Raw genomic sequence first — 21,569 nt, 5'->3', positions numbered from 1 at the left:
TGAGAAAGACTGAAGGTATGTTGCCAAAATTAGTTTTAAAAAGCAAAAGTCCCATTTCACCAAAACAACACTTTTATCCCGTGTATTTCACAGAGGAACAACACCTACTCTTGGAAGTAACTGTTTTGTAAATAGTTTTATCAAGCAGACTAGGGCAGATGGACTGGTTTTCTAGGACTGCCTTTTTTTCTTCTGTTTATCCTACCATCTCAATATGGAGAAGGAAGAAACACTGGCTACACACAAAAAGCTCAGTTCATGCCTTTTTTTCTCCCCATTAAAAATAGCTTCAGAAAGCGAATAAAACATTTTTCCTTCCATAAATACTCAGATTTTTCCAAAACAAAGTTAAAAACCAATCAAACCTCCAACAGCCTCACCTCATTATTAACCTGTCTCTCTACAGCTGGGGCTCTACATTTAAAACCCTTCTAACAGAGGCATAACAAATGAATACTGCGCTCATTTATTGTTCTTTGCTCACTCAAGATTTCTGCTTCCCAGCTAAAACATCAGTCTGGACCCACAGCATCAGGAGAACTGGATCCAACATCAGGATCCCTAATCTCAAAGCCTCCTTTATGATTACAGTCAATAAATGTAGCTCCTCTGAATATCACAGAGGGTTTTTTTTGTTTTGTTTTGTTTTGTTTTATTGTTTCATTTTTGTTTTTTATTATTGCTTTCCTGATTTGAGATGAAAATTGGAGAGGAACTCATGCAGAAATTGCCACTGACTTTTAACCCCTATTCTCCCCCCTCAAACAGGACACACACCTCCTTCCTCCCCATTGCTGTAGAGCAAAGCTCCAGTTAAGAGGGGCAGAGGGTTATATATGGGAAAGCCACCTGTGGGTGGGGATTATTTGACTGGGTGTGTTAACTCAGGAGGGTGGCTCCCTAGCTTGAGTTTGTTAAATTATCTTTAAATGCATGGTCCCAGCGAGCGGCATCTACTGCTTCTGCATTAAAATTAAAGCAATACTTGGCCTAATTGCTACCTCCCAGTTAGTGGTGACCTCTTGGCCAGTACATTCATCTCAACAGTGTTCAAGGAATAGGGGACTCTCGGCCAACTCCTACAGCACTTATAAGTTCTGGTATTTTGCCCAATGGAATCCATGCTAGAACTCCCGTAAAGCTTCATCCAAGTGCTGGTCTAGGAAAGGCAGGAGAGAAATTCTCCTGTTAAAGGCTGCAAATGCTCAGTTTTGGTTTGTGACACCTCTAGATTTATCAGAGGAGGTGGGAAGGGTCGGACAGACCTTCACTGTCTCACATAGAGCTCCACTGCACACAGAGTCTGAGCTTCCTTGGATTTCTATCCCCATAAACAGTGAACAGATGAGAAGACAGAGGGACCAAGAGATCAAAGTAATCTCCTCTAGCTCCAATTCTTGGAGGTTCTTCTGGATAACTCTGGGGGATCAGCCTGAGTGCTCTCACTTTCGGCTGGGAGTTGCAGCACATGCATGACTCATATGGCCACCAGCCCAAATGGCTGTACAGCAGTACAACTCATTTGGCCACCAGCCCAGGCCCTTGACCAAAAACCCCCATGCTAAAATGAGATTCAGAGCTGCTTCTTTGTGGCTCACAGACACCTCTGACTTCTCCTGCATATTACACCAGCTGTCCCCTAATGAACCTTTGTTAATACCAAAACCTTTGAGAGGGCTCGATCCAATGACCTTCACCACCACTGGCTTGAGGGATGAAGGTCAGTAACCAAACAGGGCAGCAGCCTCAGGAGATGGCAGGCCTAGGACAGGGGGTGGCCAGGGTATGTGGGGCTGCTGAGATCAGAGGGGATCTGGGAGGGGGCCCTGCTGTCCATTCCTCTCCCCCTTCCCATTTCAGCAAGATGAATTACTGGGGACAGCTGAGACGGGAGGCAAATGGCATCGTGCTGAAGCCGAACTAAGGCCTGTGACTGCACGCTGTGGGATCCTAAATATTTTGAGAGCAAAGGTCAGGAGAACAGGACACTCCTCAGCAATGATTTTCCTCCAGTCCCTGCAGCAGGGACATGGGGCTGCTATGCCTGGAATGGCCCCAGGCATCAGGCAGGGCCAGCAGTGGGGTACAGGGTGGTACCCATGGGCAGGCTCCTACTCTCCTGCAGGCTGCTACAATGACAGTATGTATTTGTGATGGAGCTGATGCCATGCAGCCTGGAGCCAGGAGGAAAGCACACACCAGGCTGGCCACATCCTCAGTGGGATGTTTTAGGAGCTGATCCACCTCTCTATGTCCTCCTGCTGGCCAGACCTCCACTGTTGCGAAAATAAATACTTAGGCATGGCAACATGGCTGACATTTGCTTTCTGAGAAAAGGGTCTGGGAAAAGGGGGCAGCTTTTTTGCAGGCTGATCACAGGGCAGGAGGCAACTTGTTCAGCATGGAATCATGACTCTGTGGCCATCCCTGCACACCTCATGGTCCTCATCCCCCTCCACGTGATGCTCCCATCAGCATGCTTTGCCCACCCCAAGGCAATGGTGGGGGTGATGCTGGCATCTCCTGTATGGCTGGGAGGTAAAGGGCACCTTGGGGTTGGCTGGTCTGAAGGAGTTGATGCTGAGAGACCCAGAGGCCTGCTGGAGAATGAGAGGGAGCAGTCAGTCTGCTCAGCACAGAAAGTCCTCTGCAGAATCGCAGCTGAGCTGTCAGGCAGATGAGCACAGCCAGCTGGTGGGGGGGATGCAGTCCTGTCACTCCTTATCTGCATGTACATCACCCCCAGGGCTCCTGTCCTCCCCCGGAGGCCACAGGAGATGTGTGAGCAAAGGATGCCAAAGTGTCCCAGAACAAACAGGCAGCTGTCAGATGTCCAATGGAGAAGCAGGAGAGTGCAGAGTACAGGGCAAGGTTTTGATGAGGACACTCACCCCAGAGTGATGTCACAGCTTTTCTCCCACATCCCAGCTCCCTGTTCCCAGCTGGGGATCTGGGAATCAGGTGAGGTGTGTGGGTGAAGTGCCAGCATTCCAGAATTTCTCCTGGAGCTGGGGACAGAGGGGAGGCCCCAGGAATGTGGTGCCCATCAGTTTTATTCTGGGAGAGATGCCAGAGCTGAGCACAGCTGTTGGAACATGGGCTTTCCTCACACACAAGCTGTGGTTCTGCTGCCCCAGCCCTCTGCCAGGGAAGATTTATTACATGTGCACCCCACACCTCGAAAGCTTCAACAAGGCGAAGCAAAAAAGCACCCTGCCACAGCCACATCCCAAATACCTGGGGCTGGACGGGCATTGCTGCCACATTCATTAGTAGCTGGGATAATCATGCTCAGTGTGAAAACAAGGCGGTTATTTTGTGATCTTAGCACCAACTAGATTAAGGCACCTGGAAACAACTACAACTCAAGAGATTGTACAATTTCAAGCTGCACTGAGTATAAACCAAATTGCATCAGCAATTGCACATCCTTCCGTGGATACTCACTGCAGCGATGATCAGGATTCTCGAGGGGTAACCGGGAAACTGAGGCACAGAGCAGCAAAGCATCACCTTGGGAACCAAGCACATCTCTGCAGCACCCATCCTGCCCCAGGTCCCGTCCCGTGAGCAAAGAGAGCACTAAGGACACTGCGCCGGCATGCAGGAGTGCAGGCAATCGCCTTGAAGCCGCTGGATGCCTCTCCCAGCTGCAGAACAAACTCAATAACAATAATAAGAGCAATGCCTTTTTAATAGGCACAGGGTGAAAAGAACCCAGAGAGTCAATATTTGTGAATGAAAACAAAATAAGCTGAGCTGTTAGCACGGAGGAATGCAAGGGAGGCCGAGATGTGGACTGGGTAATTATTATTTCATCTGCCAGAGCCGTGGTGCTGCCCGGCTGGAGGGCAGGGGAGAGGCAGATGGGGCAGAACAGAGCCAATGTTTTTGCTGCGGCAGCACCAGGCGTGCGGCTGGGGATGGCTCAGTGCTCTGCTCCATCCGCCGGAGGTTCATTGCTGCCCCGGCCCAAGTATTTAATGTCAGCAACTGGAATGTGCTTAACACAACATTTTACAAGGGAACATTAGTCAAGCATCTGCACTGACAGAGCTGGGCAGCGATAAGGAGCCGGCGCATGGGAGGCAGCTCTGGTTTCAGGAGGAGGGAGGGAGCATGGGGAAGGAGGGCTTTGCTGCGGGTGGACAGAGTTGGGGGTGGGCAGGGCAGAGCCCCACTTCTGTGCTGGTGTCACACGGGGTGTTATTACCAAGAAAAGGGTCCCCATTCTGCTCTCCACCTGGCTTCTGCATTCAATGTCTTGCACTGTGTGTGCTTAAAGCCCTCCTTCAAGCCCCGTGCATGGATTTGGGGGCCACGCATTCCCTGCCACGCTATGGCTCTTGTTTGTAGGACAGCCTTTAGCTGCCTGTGGGTATCAAGTGTTTTTCATTTTTGCTCCTTTCCAGACCTCCACCAGCACAACAGCATTGAAGCTGGCCATGGCACGGGAGCATCCACCCCTAAGCAAGGACAGAGAGCCATGCCACATCCTGGAAATATCCCAGCAATTGGTTTGGGAACCATTAGTCAGCTTCGCCTGCAACGTGCAAGTGGCACCGCCCTCCTTCTATTCCTGGAGCAATCCCTGTTCATTAGCCTTCTTGGCCCCCGGGCTTAAAAAAAATCCCCCAGTGTCATGACTCCTTAATAAGATGTCATCTTCAGTCATGACAAACACGAGCGCTTGGTAAATAATAGCCCTGCCACGCAATGTCACGCCTCCCCCATCTGCTGTGGCCATGGCTGTGCTCTCACCTGCTGCCCGCTGCTCCCAGCCAGGTCAGTGCCTGCTCGCTCTGGGGCAGCTGTGTGCTCCTTCCTGAAGTAGCTGGGGGCTTTGCAAAGGAGGATAAAATGTTCAAGCCCACAGGATTGTGCTGGCACCTGCACGGTGAAAGGGTGAGTGCAGGGCTTCCTCCACATCCCCTCTATCCTCTCCTACTAGAGAGCATTAACCCCTTGGCACCTCAGTTTACCCACCTGCAAATTGGGACTAATGAACCAGGGCAGCGTACCGCCATGAGAATGGTGGTGTTTCTTTTTTGCAGGCACTCAGCTCCTGTTCCCCAAAACCAGTAGCCTCTGAACCATGAAAAGGAGACACCACTACACCACTATTAAAAATAATAGTAATAATGGCATGTATTAATTAAAGCTGCTCCTAGGCAGGGAGAGGATTTCTAGAGATAAAATGCCCTTGGTTATAAGAGCACGTGAAGGCAGACATTGCTTCTAGGAGACGTCTTTTTTCCTCCTCTCCCTTTCCTGTGGAACTTGGGTTACACTGAGTGCGTAGGGGACAGTGGGACGTGGCACTGCTCCTTGCCATGAAAACTAATAGGGCCAAGCCTGCTTTCATCGGGAGTGTAATCAGAGCCCCGGATAATGTTTTAAAAGGCACAGCAGCCTCAAGTGCAAGCAGGGATTTATTAGTGAAAACGAAACCAGTCTGTGAGCCTAATTTTAAGAGCCTGAATGAGGAGGGAGCAGGCGGCACAGCCTTGGCCACATTGTTGGGTTCGCTGCGCTTCAACCCTGTGCTTGCACGGGGGCTGTGGACCCACAGTTCAGCCCAGATTTGAGGTCCCGTGTTTCTGACCCTATGCCTGTTGGCTGCCTCATTCCAGATGGCTCAGTGCACACTGACAACCCCAGGTGGGGGATGCACAGAAAAAGCGGTCTTGCGTCTATCTGTCCTCTGGAGAGAGGAGAAAACTTGCAGAGAAGTGAGCAGCTTTGTTTGCACGGAGCCTGTTGGAGAGGCTTTCCCGGCCTCAGGTGCCCCTGCCATCTGTGCACATAAGAAACCCTTCATAAGGTTCTCATTTCCTCTTTACCTTTTTTATATAGCCCATAATAAGATCCTTAATTTTAATGGACTGCATGGATCTCACTAGTACGGAATGGCTCCAGCAAAGGGGCTTTAAACCTCTGTTTCAGTATGATGGGCAATCTGGGTCCCTTGCAGGTGCTGGTGGGGTTTCCCACCTCCCTTGCTCCCAGGAGATGCTCAGCATTGGAGTCCCGCATAGTGCTGGGGGGAATTAGTCCCTTTCCTTAAATGCCCATGAAACTATACAAGAAAAAATAGAAACCCATTACCACACGAAAGGCCTGTTGCACACAATCGATGTTGGGATGCAGAAGGATTCGTGCTTGTTTGGCTGGAGAGGGTGAAGGCATGACCCAGAGGAGCTGCAGGGTGCTTGGCCACGTTGGGCTGTGTGTTAAAAACCAGCAAACCAAATGGTCCAGAGGCAGGGGAGAGTACAGACCAGACCCTCACTGGGGACAGCAGCACACGGGAGCTATCGTGTGGGACTTTGGATGAGAGGGAGCAAAGCTAGGAAGCAGAGATGCACAGAGCACTTGTCAAAGGAGCTGCTCTGCTTTCTGACAGCTCCATTCTCCCAGAGCTCCTGGACAGGAGACAAAACGTGATTTCTTGCTCCTTCCAGTCAAAGGCGGCTGTGAAAGTCTAATTTATGCTGAACACTTTGGAAAAGAAATAAGCTTGGCTGCGGAACCAAGCACAGTTCCCAGCCAGGAAAACCTTGTATGGAATCAACATGTTTTAACCATGCAAATCAAATTGGGCCAAACAGAGCCCTGTTTCATGACTTCTGCCTCTCCCTTCCTTGCTTTGCAGAGCTAGGCTACCTCTTCCCCAAACAAACCCTCACATCCACCCCCTGGGGTAGGGGCAGACAGGGATGCTGCAGATGACTTATTTTGTCTTTCCTTTCCCAAGTAAGGTGCAGCCAAACATGTCACAGCTTCATCTTTCATCGAGATGATTTCCAGCTGCTGAAATGCACTGGATGAGGTCCACCTGCACATGAGCCTATCACTGAAAGCTGTGGCTGAGCAAGATGAAATGCCATGTGACCTCAGCAGCACAGAGGAGTGCTTGGGACACTGGGGACAGGAATGGCTTTTCTCTATAACCAGTAATAAAGGCAGACAGGTGATCTTTTCTGTCCTTTCTATTGCTTCTGCAGCTGGGTAGCCCGGGAAATGGGTTGTGGAAGCAATCTTTGGAGGTTGGTTGGAGTTTTGTGATTCTGTGAAAGGCAGATGTTTGAGGATGTTTGGAGAGGAGAAGAAATCTGGGGATATTGTGTCCTTGGAGCATTCAGCACACTGCTAGATGAAACCCTGGGCAAACAGATCTAAGCTGGCTCTGGTTTGAGGGCTGTTGGACCAGGGAGTTTCAGTGCTTCCTTCCAACATAAATTATCCCATTGTCTACACCCACAGCACTACTGGAAGTGCTCTTGCTTCATGTAGAGTTCAACAAATCCATCTGGGTATCTTTCCTGCTTCTCAATCTGCATGGTCCTAATTTTCCCTTATGATTTTATTCCTTAATTCGTTTGCCATAATCCTGTAGTGTGTGGTTGGAGGAAAAGGAAACGACACAGAAAAGCAAACAGAGAAAAGCAAGCAGTGCCCCCAAGAATAGTATATTACTCCTCTTCTTTCCTGCTTGCCTTCCTGCCGTTCCGCTTCCATGCTCATTTGTGGGATTCCATCCAACACTCCATCCAACACTGCATCTCCTCTCCAGCAGTGATGGATGCGTAGAAAGTGAGCGTCAGAAATGGTAAGCACTGAGCAGTCTTTTCCCTGCTGCACCCTGCCAGCAGCTTCAGGGACATCTGACACTACAGGGCACATCCAGCACTCATTAGCGACTAAGATTGCCATCTCAGGGCTTGGGGAAGCCCCAGCTCTGCCCACGTGGGGCCTGGCTGGTGAAGCAGAAGGTGCAGCAGAATCATTATTATGGGATTCCCTGGGAAAAGGCATTTCCCTGCTCCTCATGCAGGGGGCTGCAAGGGACAGGCACCACCCATAGCACTGCTTGCATAGCATGGTTGCAGAGCTGGTTTGTGCCTATTCTCCCGTTCCTTTTTCTCCTGCACTCCTAATCCCTCTCCTGTCCCCCTGGTCTGAGGGAATCGTTGACAAAACCCATCTCAGAGGTAACACGTGAACCATTTCCTTGGCAGGTGCTGGATGCTCCCTGCAGTGTGGTGACTCAGCCTGAGCCTCTGTTTGCCCACAGAAGTGCTGCACATCTTTGTGGCGCATCACCAACTTGAGCTCACTGTAGGCATTTGTCCTCGTGAGCCATAAAGGGAGCGTTTTACATTTTGCTCTTCCACTGTGCTGCCAAGAGTGAGCTCCACACATGCAAAGACACACACACACCTGCTTGCACACGCGCTTCACAGCTGGAGCAAACAATGGAGCCATCCATCTGTTGGCAGTCCCGTTGGCAGTGTTGGTTGGATGCATGGTGTGAAAGGGTGCCCCTGGGTGCTGAGCACCACAGCTTGGGGTGCTGGGTTGGGATGTGAGCACTGGTGAACAGAAGCTGTGGCATATAGGAAATCTTGCAGTTCCTGGGTGGGATGATGGCGATGCCCCAGGTAAGCACTTGGTCTAGCCCTGTGTGCATCTCACAGCTCAGTCACCCCCATGTATGCCAACAGAATGAGCTTGGTGTAGGAACATAAACTCCATGCACACTCATTGCTGTGACCTGCTAGTGACCATGGGAGCCCAGCTTCATGGACTTCCAGGGTACCCAAAGCTCAAGGAGGAGCAGAGCCAACACCACCCCTCCTGCCCCCATACTGACATGTGGGGCTGCCTTGGAAAGGATGTCAGTGGAATTTGGAAATACGTATTTCCCCAATAATCTGAAAACTTCTGCAGATATTTTCCCTCAGTAGGCCATAGCTATGAAATCTGGGGATGGCTGCAGCTGCCAGCCAGGCTGGGAGCAGAGGGTGGAAAGCCAGGCCAAGTGCAACAATGCCCGGACAATGAAGGGATCTGGAGGAGTTCAAAAGTAGGAGAAGATTTTTTTGCCTCCTTGGTGTCATTTCTTTATTAATATTTACAGGTCAGAACCAGCAAAGCACACCTCCAGATCATGCAAGGGATCTTTTTCTCCTTACTTGGGCAGCAGAACATCCCAGCAAGACAACTGGGAAAACAAAGAGGGGTGCCAAGCCCACCTCACTGGCAAGGAGAAGCAAAAATACTGCTTATTTAAAACATGTGTATTAACAGAGGAGCTCTTCCCTGCCTATTTCATGGAGGAGGATCAAACCTGCCTGGAGAACCAGGCTGCCCCAGCCTTGAGGCCACCGACTGACACCCATACTGGCACCATACCATCAGTCCCACCCATCTGCCCCTGGGAAACAGCTTCCTCCCTCCCTGTCCTCCACTGTCAGATGCATGTAAAAGGTTTCAGCCCCGATCTTTGAGTTGCAGGGATGCAGTGCAGGTGTTTCAGTGCAAGGAGGGTGACATGGGGCTGCAAGAGATAATGGGAGCCAGAAGGTCTTCTCAATAGCTCAGAAGGCAGAGCCAAACCCTTCAAACAAAAGCCCTTGAGGGAGAAGAGAGGATCTTCCCTTGAGTGTCAGCACATTTCAGCAGTTTATAAATACTGACATCCTCCCTGTGCCACAGCCCCACCTGCCTGGCTGTGTCCTTACCCAGTGAAAGGCAGAATCCAGCCTAGGGTGTGTGTGAAGCACTGGGGCTGGTGCTGCTAGTTTGCACTGGGATCCCAGACCAGGTTCCCTCTGCATCCACCTTCTGTTTAAATCAAGGAGGTGCCCCAAAATGCATGCAAGGTGGTAAGGGGCTGCTGGTTTTATTCCTTCAGTCCCAGGAAGAAGAGGAACATCCTGAGAGGAGGAGCCAAGTCTGTGCAAGGGGAGGCAAATCCCACCTGGAAATCCTCTTGGGTATCCCAGGACTGACTTTTGGAGCAAGGAGATCCCAGACCAGGGAGTGACAGCATGGCTGTGTGCCCCAGAGTGTGGCTCAAGGGTGGCAGAGAGTGAGTGGAACACGGCACATCACAGTCATTCCTTGGGGGGACACGAGCTGAGACTCCTCCTCAGCCCTATGGATCTGGGGAAGGAGTGGAACTGCTGCCCCTGTTCCCAGATTACTCCTTCCCAGGGTTGCATCAAACAGATGTGAAAACAGGGCAAAACTGGGGGACAGAGGGCAACACTGACTCATGGAAAGCCCTGGGAGTGTTTTCAAGCCCCAGTGCCAACACCCCCTTGCAGAGCAGGTGAGGGGGGAGTGGGATTTTGGGGTCAGTGCTGCAGTGCTCCCCACGCCATGCACAGGAGTTTCATACGGAGAGCCTGCAAAAGCCATTAGGACTTTTGTGCCGGGGCACCAGGAAAGCAACGCAGACACCACTCACTTTTCTAAATAAACATTAGTCTTAAAAAGTTTGCACTGCTGACCCCCGCAGCTCTGATTACTTGTGATTCTCCGAACCACGTTTTAAGACTTCTAACTTTTCTCTTTTTTCTTTTTTTTTTTTTCCACTGGGGTGGGGGCAGGATTTGGTTGCTTCCTCCCCACATCCACACCACAGCTGTGCTGTTAATACTGTGTTTTCCACTCTGGCTCTCCATGCCCAGCTCCAGGCAGCTCCTCACTTCCACATCCCCTCTGCGTGCCCACCTCCCTCCATATTGCCCCAGAAAAATATTTTGCTTTCTTTTTCTTCGTCTTTTTTTTTTCTTTTTTTTTTTTTTTTCTTCATTATTTTTCCTCATTTTTTGGAAAAAGCCAGATCACCGTGCTGAGAGATGTCTATCTCTTTCGGAGCTGCAGCTCCGTCCGTGCAGCTCTGTGTCCCCCACCTCGGCGTACCCCAACCCCCACTCCCCCATCACCCCTTCTCCTCCCCGTCCCCATAGCCCCGAGCGGCCGCATCCTCGCAGCGCGACGGAGGCAGCTGCAGCGAGGTATCATCAGGATAATTGGAAGGGTCACATGTTAAACTCTCGCTGTTGTTCGCGGTAATGTAGCTGTGTCCCTCGGTTGCACATTTACCGATTTCTCTCAAACCAACCATTGTCACAAGGTTCACTCCAGGAGGAGTGATCCGATGGGTTACCACGGCAACTATAATGACATTAAAAGAGAGGCGGCAGCCGCAGCCCCCACCCCCCAACCTCTCCTTCCCCCTCCAGCGGGCACCGAACGGAGGGGAATCGGCGCCCCCGGGGGGGAATTTTATCCACCACCCCCGCTCCAAAACCCCGGAGCTGCCACAGCCTCACAGCTCCGGCCCCGAAAAGAGCAGCGCGAAGCGGACCCCCCGTTTGCACGCATAGCCGAGAGGGGCCTTCGGGGTTCTTTCCATCTTCTCGACGACGGCGGCCGAAGGGAAAATAAAACAGTCCCCCGTTGGACCAGCAAGGAGAAAGTAAAGAAAACGGTCCTCCGCTTTCTTTTTTTTTTTTTTTTTTTTTTTTTCTATAAGCAGGGAAACGGTACAGCTGTGCCGGAATGAACCCCCCCTTCCCCCCCGCCGCGGCACCTGCGGTGGAAGCCCCTCCGTCGGGCCGACCCCGCGCTGCGAGTCTCCGTTCTCCGGGTTCGTTCGTGGGGAAATGTCCATTTCCGATGTGTGCATGAGCACCTTCGGCTGCTGAGCGGCTTTCTGTCCCCCCCTCCCCCCCTTCCCCTCTCTCGAAACCAGGGTGAGAAGAGATGTTTGTCAAAAGTGCCGCGATTACCGCAAAGCACCTTTCTCTCCCAGGGAATATTTCCCATCTGCTGTGTCCCGGACGCGTAAAACTGAGCGACAATAAAATACTGCGGGAAAGCAGAAGGAAAACTGTGGGAGCAGCAGCTCTGATAGGGGCCGGCTCTGGCTGGTGCCCCAGTGTGAGTATTTTGCCTGAAGGGGAACTTTCTGCCCTGGCAGCAGCGCCTTTAGTCAGGAGCCGAGTTTTCAGCGCCGCACTCCGCACGCTGCCTCAATATTTCCTTCTCCCTGCGTCTCCCTGCAGGGCTGGAGAGCGACTCGTTCCCATCCGACTCCCGAAGAAAAAAAAAAAAAAAACAACCAATACCTGGAGGGGATTTCGGCGCAAAGCAACCCGGAGCCGTGCACGGGCTATTTGTGACTGCTGAGAGCTCGGGGGTGCGGGATCTGGGGGAGGCAACAGCTTGAATCCCGGCTCCCTGAAGCTGCACCCTGCTGCTGGGCTGGTCCTGGGCCCCTCACCGCGGAGCCTCCAGTCCTAAGGCCGCCGAGAGAGCCTCGGCTTTCCCATCTCGGCGACATCTACAGAAGGCAATTGGGTGGGGAGGGGGAGACACCTGGGGTGCACTTTCACTGTCGCCAAGGGAGATGATTATTCTATCTCCGGCTCTGGGCGCAGGGCACAGCAATAGGGACACAGCAGTAGGGACGCAGGCGGGGCTGAGCTCGCCGCAGCCTCCAGGAGGGCAGAAATGTCCCCTTCGGCCACTTCCCGAGCTCAAGAGCCATCAGAACCGTCCCTATGAAGTGATCCTCTTGGCATAGGCTTATGGAAAGAGATAGAGTGAGCAGGAGTATGCTTGAGAAGATCTGTGAGCTCTGTGTGGTGGTGGTGGGGAAATGAAAATAAAACCGAATTAAAGAGAAAGGGAGAAAGAGAAAGGTGAGAAAGGAAATTATCCTCCTTGTGAAACGTGTCAAGCTTCTTCGGAGAGAGTGTAGAGGGAGAGAGGCCTTTCCACCAGGGTGGATAAATTTACTCGTGTCCCACATGACCGAGGGTGGGGGCACTTAAGGGGGGGGGGGGGGGAGAGAGAGAGAGAAAGGTCATGGGACTGGGATTTGAGATGTAAGTCACAGAGGGGACGCGGATTTCAGTGCCGGGATCGGCGTGAGGTGGTAGCTGCCTCGGGTTATGCAAAAGAAGCAATTGAGCCAATACAACAAATGAAATGAAATGAAATGAAATGAAATGAAATGAAATGAAATGAAATGAAATGAAATGAAATGAAATGAAATGAAATGAAATGAAGGGGAAAGGAAAAAAAAAATAAGAAGAAGAAAGGAAAAGAGAAAAAGAAGAAGAAAAGAAAAAGAGAGAAGAAAGAGCATTTAAAAATAAGCAGAGGAAAATCTCGGGGGGTTCAGCTGTGAGAAGGGTTGTTTGGGAGTCACATCTCCAGGAGGGTACTGCTGGCACACCCCGCACCGGCCGAACAGCACTTAGTTGTGCCCGTCCCCTTTTCCCAGTGTCCCAATGTCCCCATGTCCCCAGTGTCCCCACGTCCCCACATCCCCCCACCGCGGGTGGTCCGGGCAGAGAGACAGCCTCATTTGGTTCCTCATTCCCACGCGGCGAAGTTTTCTCTTCTCCTCCGACTTGGTTTAAATTTAAAGAAGAATCCCCCCGCGCCCGTATCTCGCCCGGCTTGAGTGTTCCCAACGGGTACCCCGAGCACGGAAGTTATACCGCATTTCCTACCCCCGAGGCTTTGCCCCCGTCCCGTTCCCTCCGCTCGGGGTTCAGAGAGGGGACGAAATGCGCTCCCACTGGGGCAGAACGCAACGGGGATCGCATCGCCCCTCCTTCAACCAAGAGGACGAGGGGGCAGCGGAGGATGCTGAGACCCAGCTGAGCCACCGCCGGCTCTGACATGAGATCGAAACAGCGAGGTCTCTCCCTCCGGTTCCCTTCACAGCGATTCCCTGGGAGGGGGGCGAAAAGCCGAGTACAGCCGCTATGGGGGTGGGAGGGGGAGGGGGGGGGGGGCTCATCTACCCGCAGGTGATGTCGTCTAGTGGGAAAAAAAAAAATCAAATTCCCACGGATTTTGATGGGAGCGCAGTGGGGATAAACGCGGTGTTGAGCCCGGCAGAAGGTTCCCGCTGCTGAGTCTTAGACGGGGAGTGCGGGGATCGCTAAGGCTCAATGGGATTTCCGAAGAGAATAAGAGGAAAAAGAAAAAAAAAAGTGGAATTTCTGGGAATTTTGCGGGAATTAAAGGAATCGCCGCTGTTGGTTTAACGCGTTTCAAATTCCCGGCACTAACGAATGAGGAATGTCGTTTCACTTAAAAGGAGACTTAAAGCAGGGACATCGAAATCTAATCGGAACGGACAACGACGGCCCCAAAAAGCGTTTCTCTGCCCCCTCCACCTCGGAGCCCGACCCCCAGTTTCCAGAAACGAGCCGGGGGAGGGGGATGGAGAAAAGCAGCGAATGCGTCATTTACAACGAGCGCGATGCGCCGATCCGGAGCTTCACCGTAGGATCGGACGCAGTAATTCATGACACAATTCGGGCCCCCGTCCGACCCCCCCGGCTTAGCGAGAGCCGCTGCGGCACACGGAGGGGACGAACGGTTATCGTTCACTCCGCGTCCATACCGCTGCGTTTTAGCCAGAGGTAGCCCAGGGCACAGGGAGCGCTTTCCTGGTTGAGTGACCCGAACCGAACCGAGTCAAGCCGGGTTAACTCGCTACAGGTGCATCCCTGGTTCTGCCCCTGGGGGAGCATCCAGCCGAGGGGCCCGCTCACATTTACACCTGAACGAGGGTTGGAAGTGAGCGATCAGCCCCCGCCGGATGTAATTTGTGACCGTCCCGGCTCGCAACGTCACCTGTTGCTGTCATGGGCTCGGGAGACGGGCGTCCGTTATTTAATAATAAAATGAACTCCGATGGGGAGGGCTCTGAGCTGTGATGCTGCTCGGCGCGGACCCCCTCGGGCGGTTCCCTGGGTGTAGGGAGCCCCGGGCAGGGGACAAGGAGCCCGCGGAAAGGCACAGCGGCTTGCCCGGGCTTTTTCCACTGCATTCGGCTGATGGCAAACGGGGGGCATATGAGCCCCGGGGGGGGCCGGCGGCCCGGGACAGGGCGCTGAGTTCGGGGCAATTCGCCTCTCCGTTGCATTAAGGGAAAGGAACTGCAGAGCTCGGGGGTCCCGGACTAATGGGGACAGCCCTCCCCTCCTCCTGAGCGCGATTCCCGCGGCTCCGACGGAGGGGGCAATGATGGGAACACGTTGGAGACATGAAGTGGAGGGAAGAAAGAGATAGAAGGGGAAGAAAAAATAAAGAGGGAAGAAAGGAAAAGAGAAAGAAAAAGAAGGGAAAGAGGAAAAGAGGGATGAATTTTTTAAAAAAGGAGGGGGAGAGGTGGAAGGTAAATTAGGAGAGAAAGAAAAGAAATAAATGAAGCAATAAAGTGAAAGAACGGAAATAAAAGGAGAGAATGAAAGTGAGAAAGAAAGGGGAAAGGTAGAAGGAGAGGAGAGGAGAGGAGAGGAGAGGAGAGGAGAGGAGAGGAGAGGAGAGGAGAGGAGAGGAGAGGAGAGGAGAGGAGAGGAGAGGAGATAAAAATCAAAAGAAAGAGAGGAAGAAAGAAGGAAAGAGAAGGAGAAAGAGAGAGAGAAAAGAAAGAGAGAGAAAGTGAGAAAAAGAGAAAGAGGAGAGAAGGAAGAAAAGGAGGAAAGGAGAGAGAGAAAGAGGGAAAGAAAGAGAGAGAGAAAGAGAGAAACAGAGAAAGAAAGGAAGAAAGAAAGGGGGGGGGAAAGGGGAAAAAAAAAAAAAAAAAAAGAGAGAGAGAGAGAGAACTATTGAGAGGACGAGAAAGAGAAAAGGGAAGCGAAGCAGCGCGGGTTGCTCGGGCTGCTCATTCCAGGTTCTCCCGCCGCATCCCGGCCCCGGTCGCTTCCCTCGAGCCGGGCAGACAGAGAAGAGCGAGCGCGGAGCCCCGGGCATCTCCGGGAGTATTTCAAAGACACGAACTTGATTTCCAGAGCAGTTTTCCTGCGGCTAATGCGGCTGCGGGAGCTCCTCCCGCCATCCTCGCAATCTTTGAAAATCTTGTTTCCACACTTTCTGACCCGGGGAAGGATAGAAACGAAAGGGAGATGGGAAAGGAAAGGAGGTGCTGGTGGGCAGTTATTTCGCAAAGTTAGGAGGCAGAAAAGTGATTTCAGAGCGGACTCTGGGATTCGGGGGGTACTGGACGTTATCGTTAAATCTTAAATGCACCGTGAAAAAGGGAATTTCTCCGCAGTCCCAGGGAAAGGGCCGCGGGGAAAGCAGTCAGCCGGTGGCTGAGACGCTCGTGGTGCTTAACGGCAGTTTCTGCAAGCCAGGTAGCTGCATTTTCGTTCGGGGCTGCGAAGAAATAGAAAGCGAAAACCAAAAAAAAAAAAAGAAAAAAGAAAAAAAAAGAAAAAAAAAAAAAAAAGAAAAATCTACCGGAGAAAGGAACAAATGGAAAGGAATAAAGCCCTTTCCCAATTCCCCAAAGCGGAAGCTATGGGCTGCAGAAAGGCCCGCAGCCCGCAGTGGGATTTGCCCGAGGGGGGCACAGCCGCTGCGGGTCTTGTTCTGCTCGGAGGATTTGGGTATGGGAGAGAGAAATGAGAGCGTGTCCCGGGGGTGGTCCGGGCCGGATCGTGCTGTGCTGCCTCGAAATACACATCGCCAAATCCACCCTGCCCGCTCCGTCGCGCACACAAGGAAAACTACAGCGGAACGAACGCACGGAGCATCGCGGGCTCGCTGCAAGCCCTTCGTTTGGCATATACAAAGGAGGGCACGTGTGAAAACAAAACAATCAGATCAAATCCGCGCACGGATGTATGGCGGTGGAAGCCGCATCTCCCCCACCCCGGCCCAGCTCGGGATCGCGCACCGAGCCGAGCAACGCGGAGAGAAGGGAGAATCCCAAAGCAGCAGCGAAGGATCGGGCCCTGCGGTGACTGCGGAGCCGCTGCGGGTCCCGCAAAACAGCCCGGAGAGCGGCAGCGAGAAGTGGAAGGATTCGCCTTCATCCTACGAAGGAGAGGGGAGGGAAATGCCGGGTCTCTTTTTTTGGCCGGGGACCCCCGAGCAGCGAGTGCAACAGCTAATTATTTTCCTTTCAGTGCTCGGTTATTGCCGGTGTCCTCCACGCCTCCCCCAATAAATAAATAAAAGCCTCCTTTAGGCAGCGAGGCGTGAAAAATGAGCCTCGCTGAACGCTTAAAAATAATGTCCCGTGAAGATCGCGGCTGTGGAGCCAGCCAGCCCCGTCATTAGGAGCCATTATCCGTCCCGCCTCGCCGAGACATCGTTCCGCCCGGCCCGGGGACTCCGGGCCCCCCAGGAGCGGCTCAGAGCCCTTCCCCTCCGCCTCCGCTCCGGGCGGCTCTGGGGGGGGGGGCTGTTCGGGTCCGTCCCGGCGATCCCTCGCTCAGCACGGATGTTTGCTGGCGGTGGGGGTTTGACGGGGAGAAAAGACATGGTGCTTTGAGGGCGGGGGGGGGAGAGGGGGGGGTTTAAGGGGATGAAAAGCAAACGCCGTCTGAAGTTAGAGACGCCCACAAAACCCACAAAACAAGGAGAGGGACGGGGAACGCTTCCCAGCCCCAGCACCGGGGGAAGGGGTCCCTCCGGGGAAACAGCGCTTCCCCGCAGAGATTCAACTCCCCCACCTCCTCGGTCCCCGCAGCGCAAGGGACCACCGGCCTGGAGAACCCCCAGCGGGGGCTGCAGGGCGAGACGCGGCGTTCCGTGCGCACGGACTCCGGTTCCTATCCTCTCCCTCTCTGCTCATCTTCCGCACTCGCTTAGCAAAGCAACAAGAAGAAAACAATACATATATATACATATATTTAAATCGTTACTTTATATTAAAAGATCTCCTCCATCCCTCCCTTCCAGACACAGAGCAACCCCAGCGCACACCGCTTTCTTCCCTTCGCTCCCGTGCGCTCAAAGCGGGTTCGGCTATTAAAGGCTGAACAAAGCTCGCCGAGAGCGGCGATCAGCGCGTTTTAACTTCATCAAAGACTTCGGGGAGAGGGAGAGGAGGGGTCTGGCACCTTCCAGTAATGAGCTTGTCAGGAACACCCCCGCCAGAGCAATTGAACAATTTGCGCACAGCAAAAGAAGAAGGAGCCGGGAGGGAGGGAGGAAGGGGAAATGCTACAAAAGCCCCTTCAATTTCCAACCATGTGCTTGGCAATCTGGAAAATAGATTCATTGGCCTCCTCTTTTCTCCCATGTCGAGTCTTGTAGCCCCTTTTGTAGGAGCTGGACATGAAAGGGAGACAACCAAGTGCCGGACACGAAGATCGCTTTTCAAAAGCAAATGTGTGTGAAGCGGAGATGTGAGACCGCTCGCTGCGGGGAGGCGGCACGTTCGGGAACAACATCAACAAACCGCGCCGAGATTCGGGGTGGCACACAGAGGGGGAAGAGAGGAGGGGAGGAACCCGGAGGGGGGGGAGAGAAAAAGGACCGCCGCCCCCCGGCGCTGCCGCACAAAGCCCCGCGCTGCGCACCGCGGAGGGCAGAAAGGCCCCGAGTGCTTAAATCCGCGTCCCCACCGCCAAACAAACCGAGCGGCCGCCTTTGGTCCCTGTCAATAAATTGGGGAACGGGGCGGGGGAGAAGGGAAAACTTGGAGATGTTTATTTACTCGCTGAGTTGTTGCAAAATTTCGGCGGTGATCGAGTTTCATGCGGTCATTCAAACGCTGCGGGCCCGAAGGGACGGGTGTGCTTTGGTGGGGGGGGGGAGGGGTGGGGGGGGAGGGAAGAGAAGCTTCCAACTTATTTTCTCGTGTGTCAACTTTTCTAATCAAAATAAAAGGAAGAGGGGTCGGGGGAGAGTGGGGGTAGAGAGGAAGGGTTGGAGGCTCCACGGTTGGAGCGGGGTACCAAAAAAGCGAGCGAAGAAACGAAAAGAAAACGCAAGAAAGAGAAAACAAAATCAAAGAGGAGAATGGAAGCGGCTTTCCCGTGCGCCGGAGCGGGGACCACCTCGCGGCAGCTATAGGGACGAAGAGGGAGGGGGGGGATGGGTTGGGGGAGTGGGGGGGGGGGTTGGCCCGGAGGGACGGCAGCAACAGCCGCGACGGCTTCGGACGGTGGACGGACCCGCGGCTGTGGGCGCACCGCGCAGCGCCGACGGTGGGACCGCTGTGCTCCCCCCGAGGCCCGAACGGGGCTCCGTGACAAAGGACATCGCAAAGAACCATCGGCATTTTCCTTTTTGTTGTTTGGATTTTGGTTTTTTTTTTTTTTCTCTCTCTCTCTTTTTTTTTTTTTTTTTTTTCCCCTCCTTTTAAAACCAGGTCACAAACATTTATTAATTTACACCAACGGGTGGACCAAAAAAAAAAAAAAAGCCGTCGCCCCTTTTTCTTTCTTTCTTTTTTTTTTTTTTCCACATCGAAACGATTCACAAATTCTCTCTCAATAAAATAGATATGATGGATGCACAACCAGCGAGGAGTCCGCTCATCAGTTCCCGAATAATCTATATACAAATAATTACCGATACACCAAAAACCCACGCAAGGATGGGGTCGGAAAAGGGGGAGCGAAAAAACGAGGTGGGAATCTCCGAACTTCGAGACGGATCGGATCTGCTTTCAACGTACATTTGAACGTCCCATTGAAAAAAAAAATATATAGCAATAATAATAATAATAATAATTAAACCGCAGTCCTGAGTTTCACCGACTTTTCTTCTTCTTCAACACATACCCTAAAGCGGTGCCTTTTAAAGCCAAACCCAAAGCTTCGAAGAAAATAAAGAGGACGGGGCCGTTGAAACATTTTATCTGAGAGAAGGGGAGAGGTGAACGCACACCAGGAGCGCGCACAGCCCGACCCCCCCCCCCCCCCACACACACACACACATTCTCTGCTGTGATTTTGAGACTCCCGAACCTCTCAAAGAAAATATTTCGGACCGTCAGACTCTTCTCTGCACCCCCACTCCCACAAACGTTGGTTACGTTAGGGCCTCATTATAAATAAGCTTTGGTGCTGGCAGGGCGAAATACGGTTATTTTTTTCCCCCCCTCCTCCTGATAATTATTTTTCTTTTTCGCCTACGAAAGAGACACAAACAGATCCGAATGCCACAGAGCCTGGAAATAAAATTATTAAAAAAAAAAAAAAAAAAAAAAAATCCTACCTTCAAACACAACGGGAGGAGATTGAGGGGAGGAAGAAGAGAGCGGGGAGAGGGAAGGGGAGATTTGGGGGAGAGCTGGGAAGGGGCAGTTTGGTTCGCGACTCTCCCTTCCACCCCTCCACCCCTCACCCCCTCTCCCTTCGCCTCTCCTCTCCGCAGCACGCTTTAAAAATGACAGCTGCCCACGTTTGTGATTTTAGCGGAAAAGTTCTGCGCGGGCTGCAGGAGCGGCTCGTGGGCCAGGCCGCCGTGGGGCTGCGATGGGGCCAAGGCGGGGCTGAGCACGGCCAGGAGCTGCGCCGGGGGGCCCGCCTGGCCCGAGGGGTAGGGCGCTGCGGGCGCGGCGCTGGGGTTGGTGCTGGGCGGCGGGGGCACGGCCCCCCCGATGATGTTGTCTATGGAAAAAGAGGGCCGGGAGGGGTTGGTGGTGGTGGTGGTGCCTCCGCTGCCCGCGGGCGTGGGGTCCGGCTTGAGGGTCTGGAGGAGGGCGGCGGGGAGGGCCGTAGGGCTGAGCTGGGGGTGGTAGAAGGACTTCCTGCAGTTCAGCTCGCCGCCCAGGAACGAGGGCAGCCCGGAGGCAGCCGAGAAGACGGAGGCGGCGGAGGGAGGCGGCGGAGCCGGTAACGGGCAGTGAGGCGCCGAGAAGGGGAAAGCGCCCGCGGAGCCCCCGCCGCCGGGGTGGTGGTGGTGGTGGTGGTGGTGCGGGGGGGCCGGGGGATAGCCCTGCAGCTGCAGGCCGTAGTTGTAGCCGTAGGGTCCGTAGGCGAAGCCGGGCAGGAATGCGGCGGGATCGGCGGCCCCGGCCCGCAGCAGCAGCTCGGGGTGCGGCGGGTGCAGCTGCTGCTGCCGCTTGAAGCGCTTCCTCCGGCGCAGGAAGCTGCCGTTGTCGAACATGTCGGCGGACTCGGGGTCCAGCGTCCAGTAGTTGCCCTTGCCCGGGTTGCCGGGCTCCCGGGGGATCTTGACGAAGCAGTCGTTGAGGGAGAGGTTGTGGCGGATGCTGTTCTGCCACGCTGGGAACTTCTCCCGGTAGTAGGGGAAGCGGCCGCTGATGAACTCGCAGATCTCGCTCAGCGTCAGCCGCTTCTTGGGGCTCTGCAGGATGGCCATAGTGATGAGAGCGATGTAGGAGTAGGGCGGCTTCACCAGCGGGTTCTTTCCCCCGCCGCCGCCGCCACCCGCGGGCGCCTTTTCCCCGGGCGCGGCCCCGCGGGCGCACGCGGGCTCCGAGCCGCCGGCGGGGGAGAGCCGCTCCGGAGACCCCCCCATGCGCGCCTTGGCGGCCCCGCTCCGCTGCAGGGCGAGCCCCAGCGGCCCGCCGCCCTCCTCCTCGTCGTCCTCTTCGTCGTCGTCGTCCTCCTCCTCGTCCTCGCTGTATTTGCCCCCGTCCTGGGGCGGGCCCACCACGTCGATATCCGCGTCCTCCACCTCGGAGAGCGGTTCTTCCTCCGGGGAGCGCTCGGACATGATCCCGCAGCCGCCTCCGCCGCTGCTGCCCAAAGTCATTGTTGTGAGGCCGGGGCGGCCGGGGCCGGGCTCCCCCCCCCCACCTAGCGGCGGTTCCCGGGATGGGCCCGGGGCCGCGCCGTGTCGGAGGGGCTGCGGCCGCCGCTGGGACTCCGCGGCCCGGAGCCGCCGCTCCGCGCCCCGTTCGCTGCTGGCGGAGCCTCGGCGGGGCTGCGGGGTGGTGGCTGCGGAGGGAGGGGCGGCGGAGGGGGCGCGGGGCGGGGGCGGAGAGACGGGGAGCGCGGAGGCTGGGCAGGGAGCTGGAGAGCGGCAGT

At 54.1% G+C, this 21,569-nt stretch overlaps 1 protein-coding gene across 1 annotated transcript; it reads right to left on the bottom strand.

The window, feature by feature from the left end:
- Positions 1-18,787: 18,787 nt before the first annotated feature.
- FOXD2 (forkhead box D2) lies at positions 18,788-21,359 on the bottom strand. Its single transcript, XM_042874191.1, is given in 5 exon segments — positions 18,788-20,445; positions 20,447-20,503; positions 20,506-20,550; positions 20,552-20,581; positions 20,584-21,359. Coding segments are annotated over 5 exon segments (1,335 nt in total). The 5' UTR covers positions 21,295-21,359; the 3' UTR covers positions 18,788-19,953.
- Positions 21,360-21,569: the final 210 nt, after the last annotated feature.

Source organism: Lagopus leucura, unplaced genomic scaffold, assembly GCF_019238085.1.
Source record: "Lagopus leucura isolate 7727_CA_CO unplaced genomic scaffold, USGS_WTPT01 Super-Scaffold_100009, whole genome shotgun sequence".
Taxonomy (NCBI): domain Eukaryota; kingdom Metazoa; phylum Chordata; class Aves; order Galliformes; family Phasianidae; genus Lagopus; species Lagopus leucura.
The sequence above is the reverse complement of the archived record's forward strand: the minus strand, read 5'-3'. Positions and strand labels throughout refer to the sequence as shown.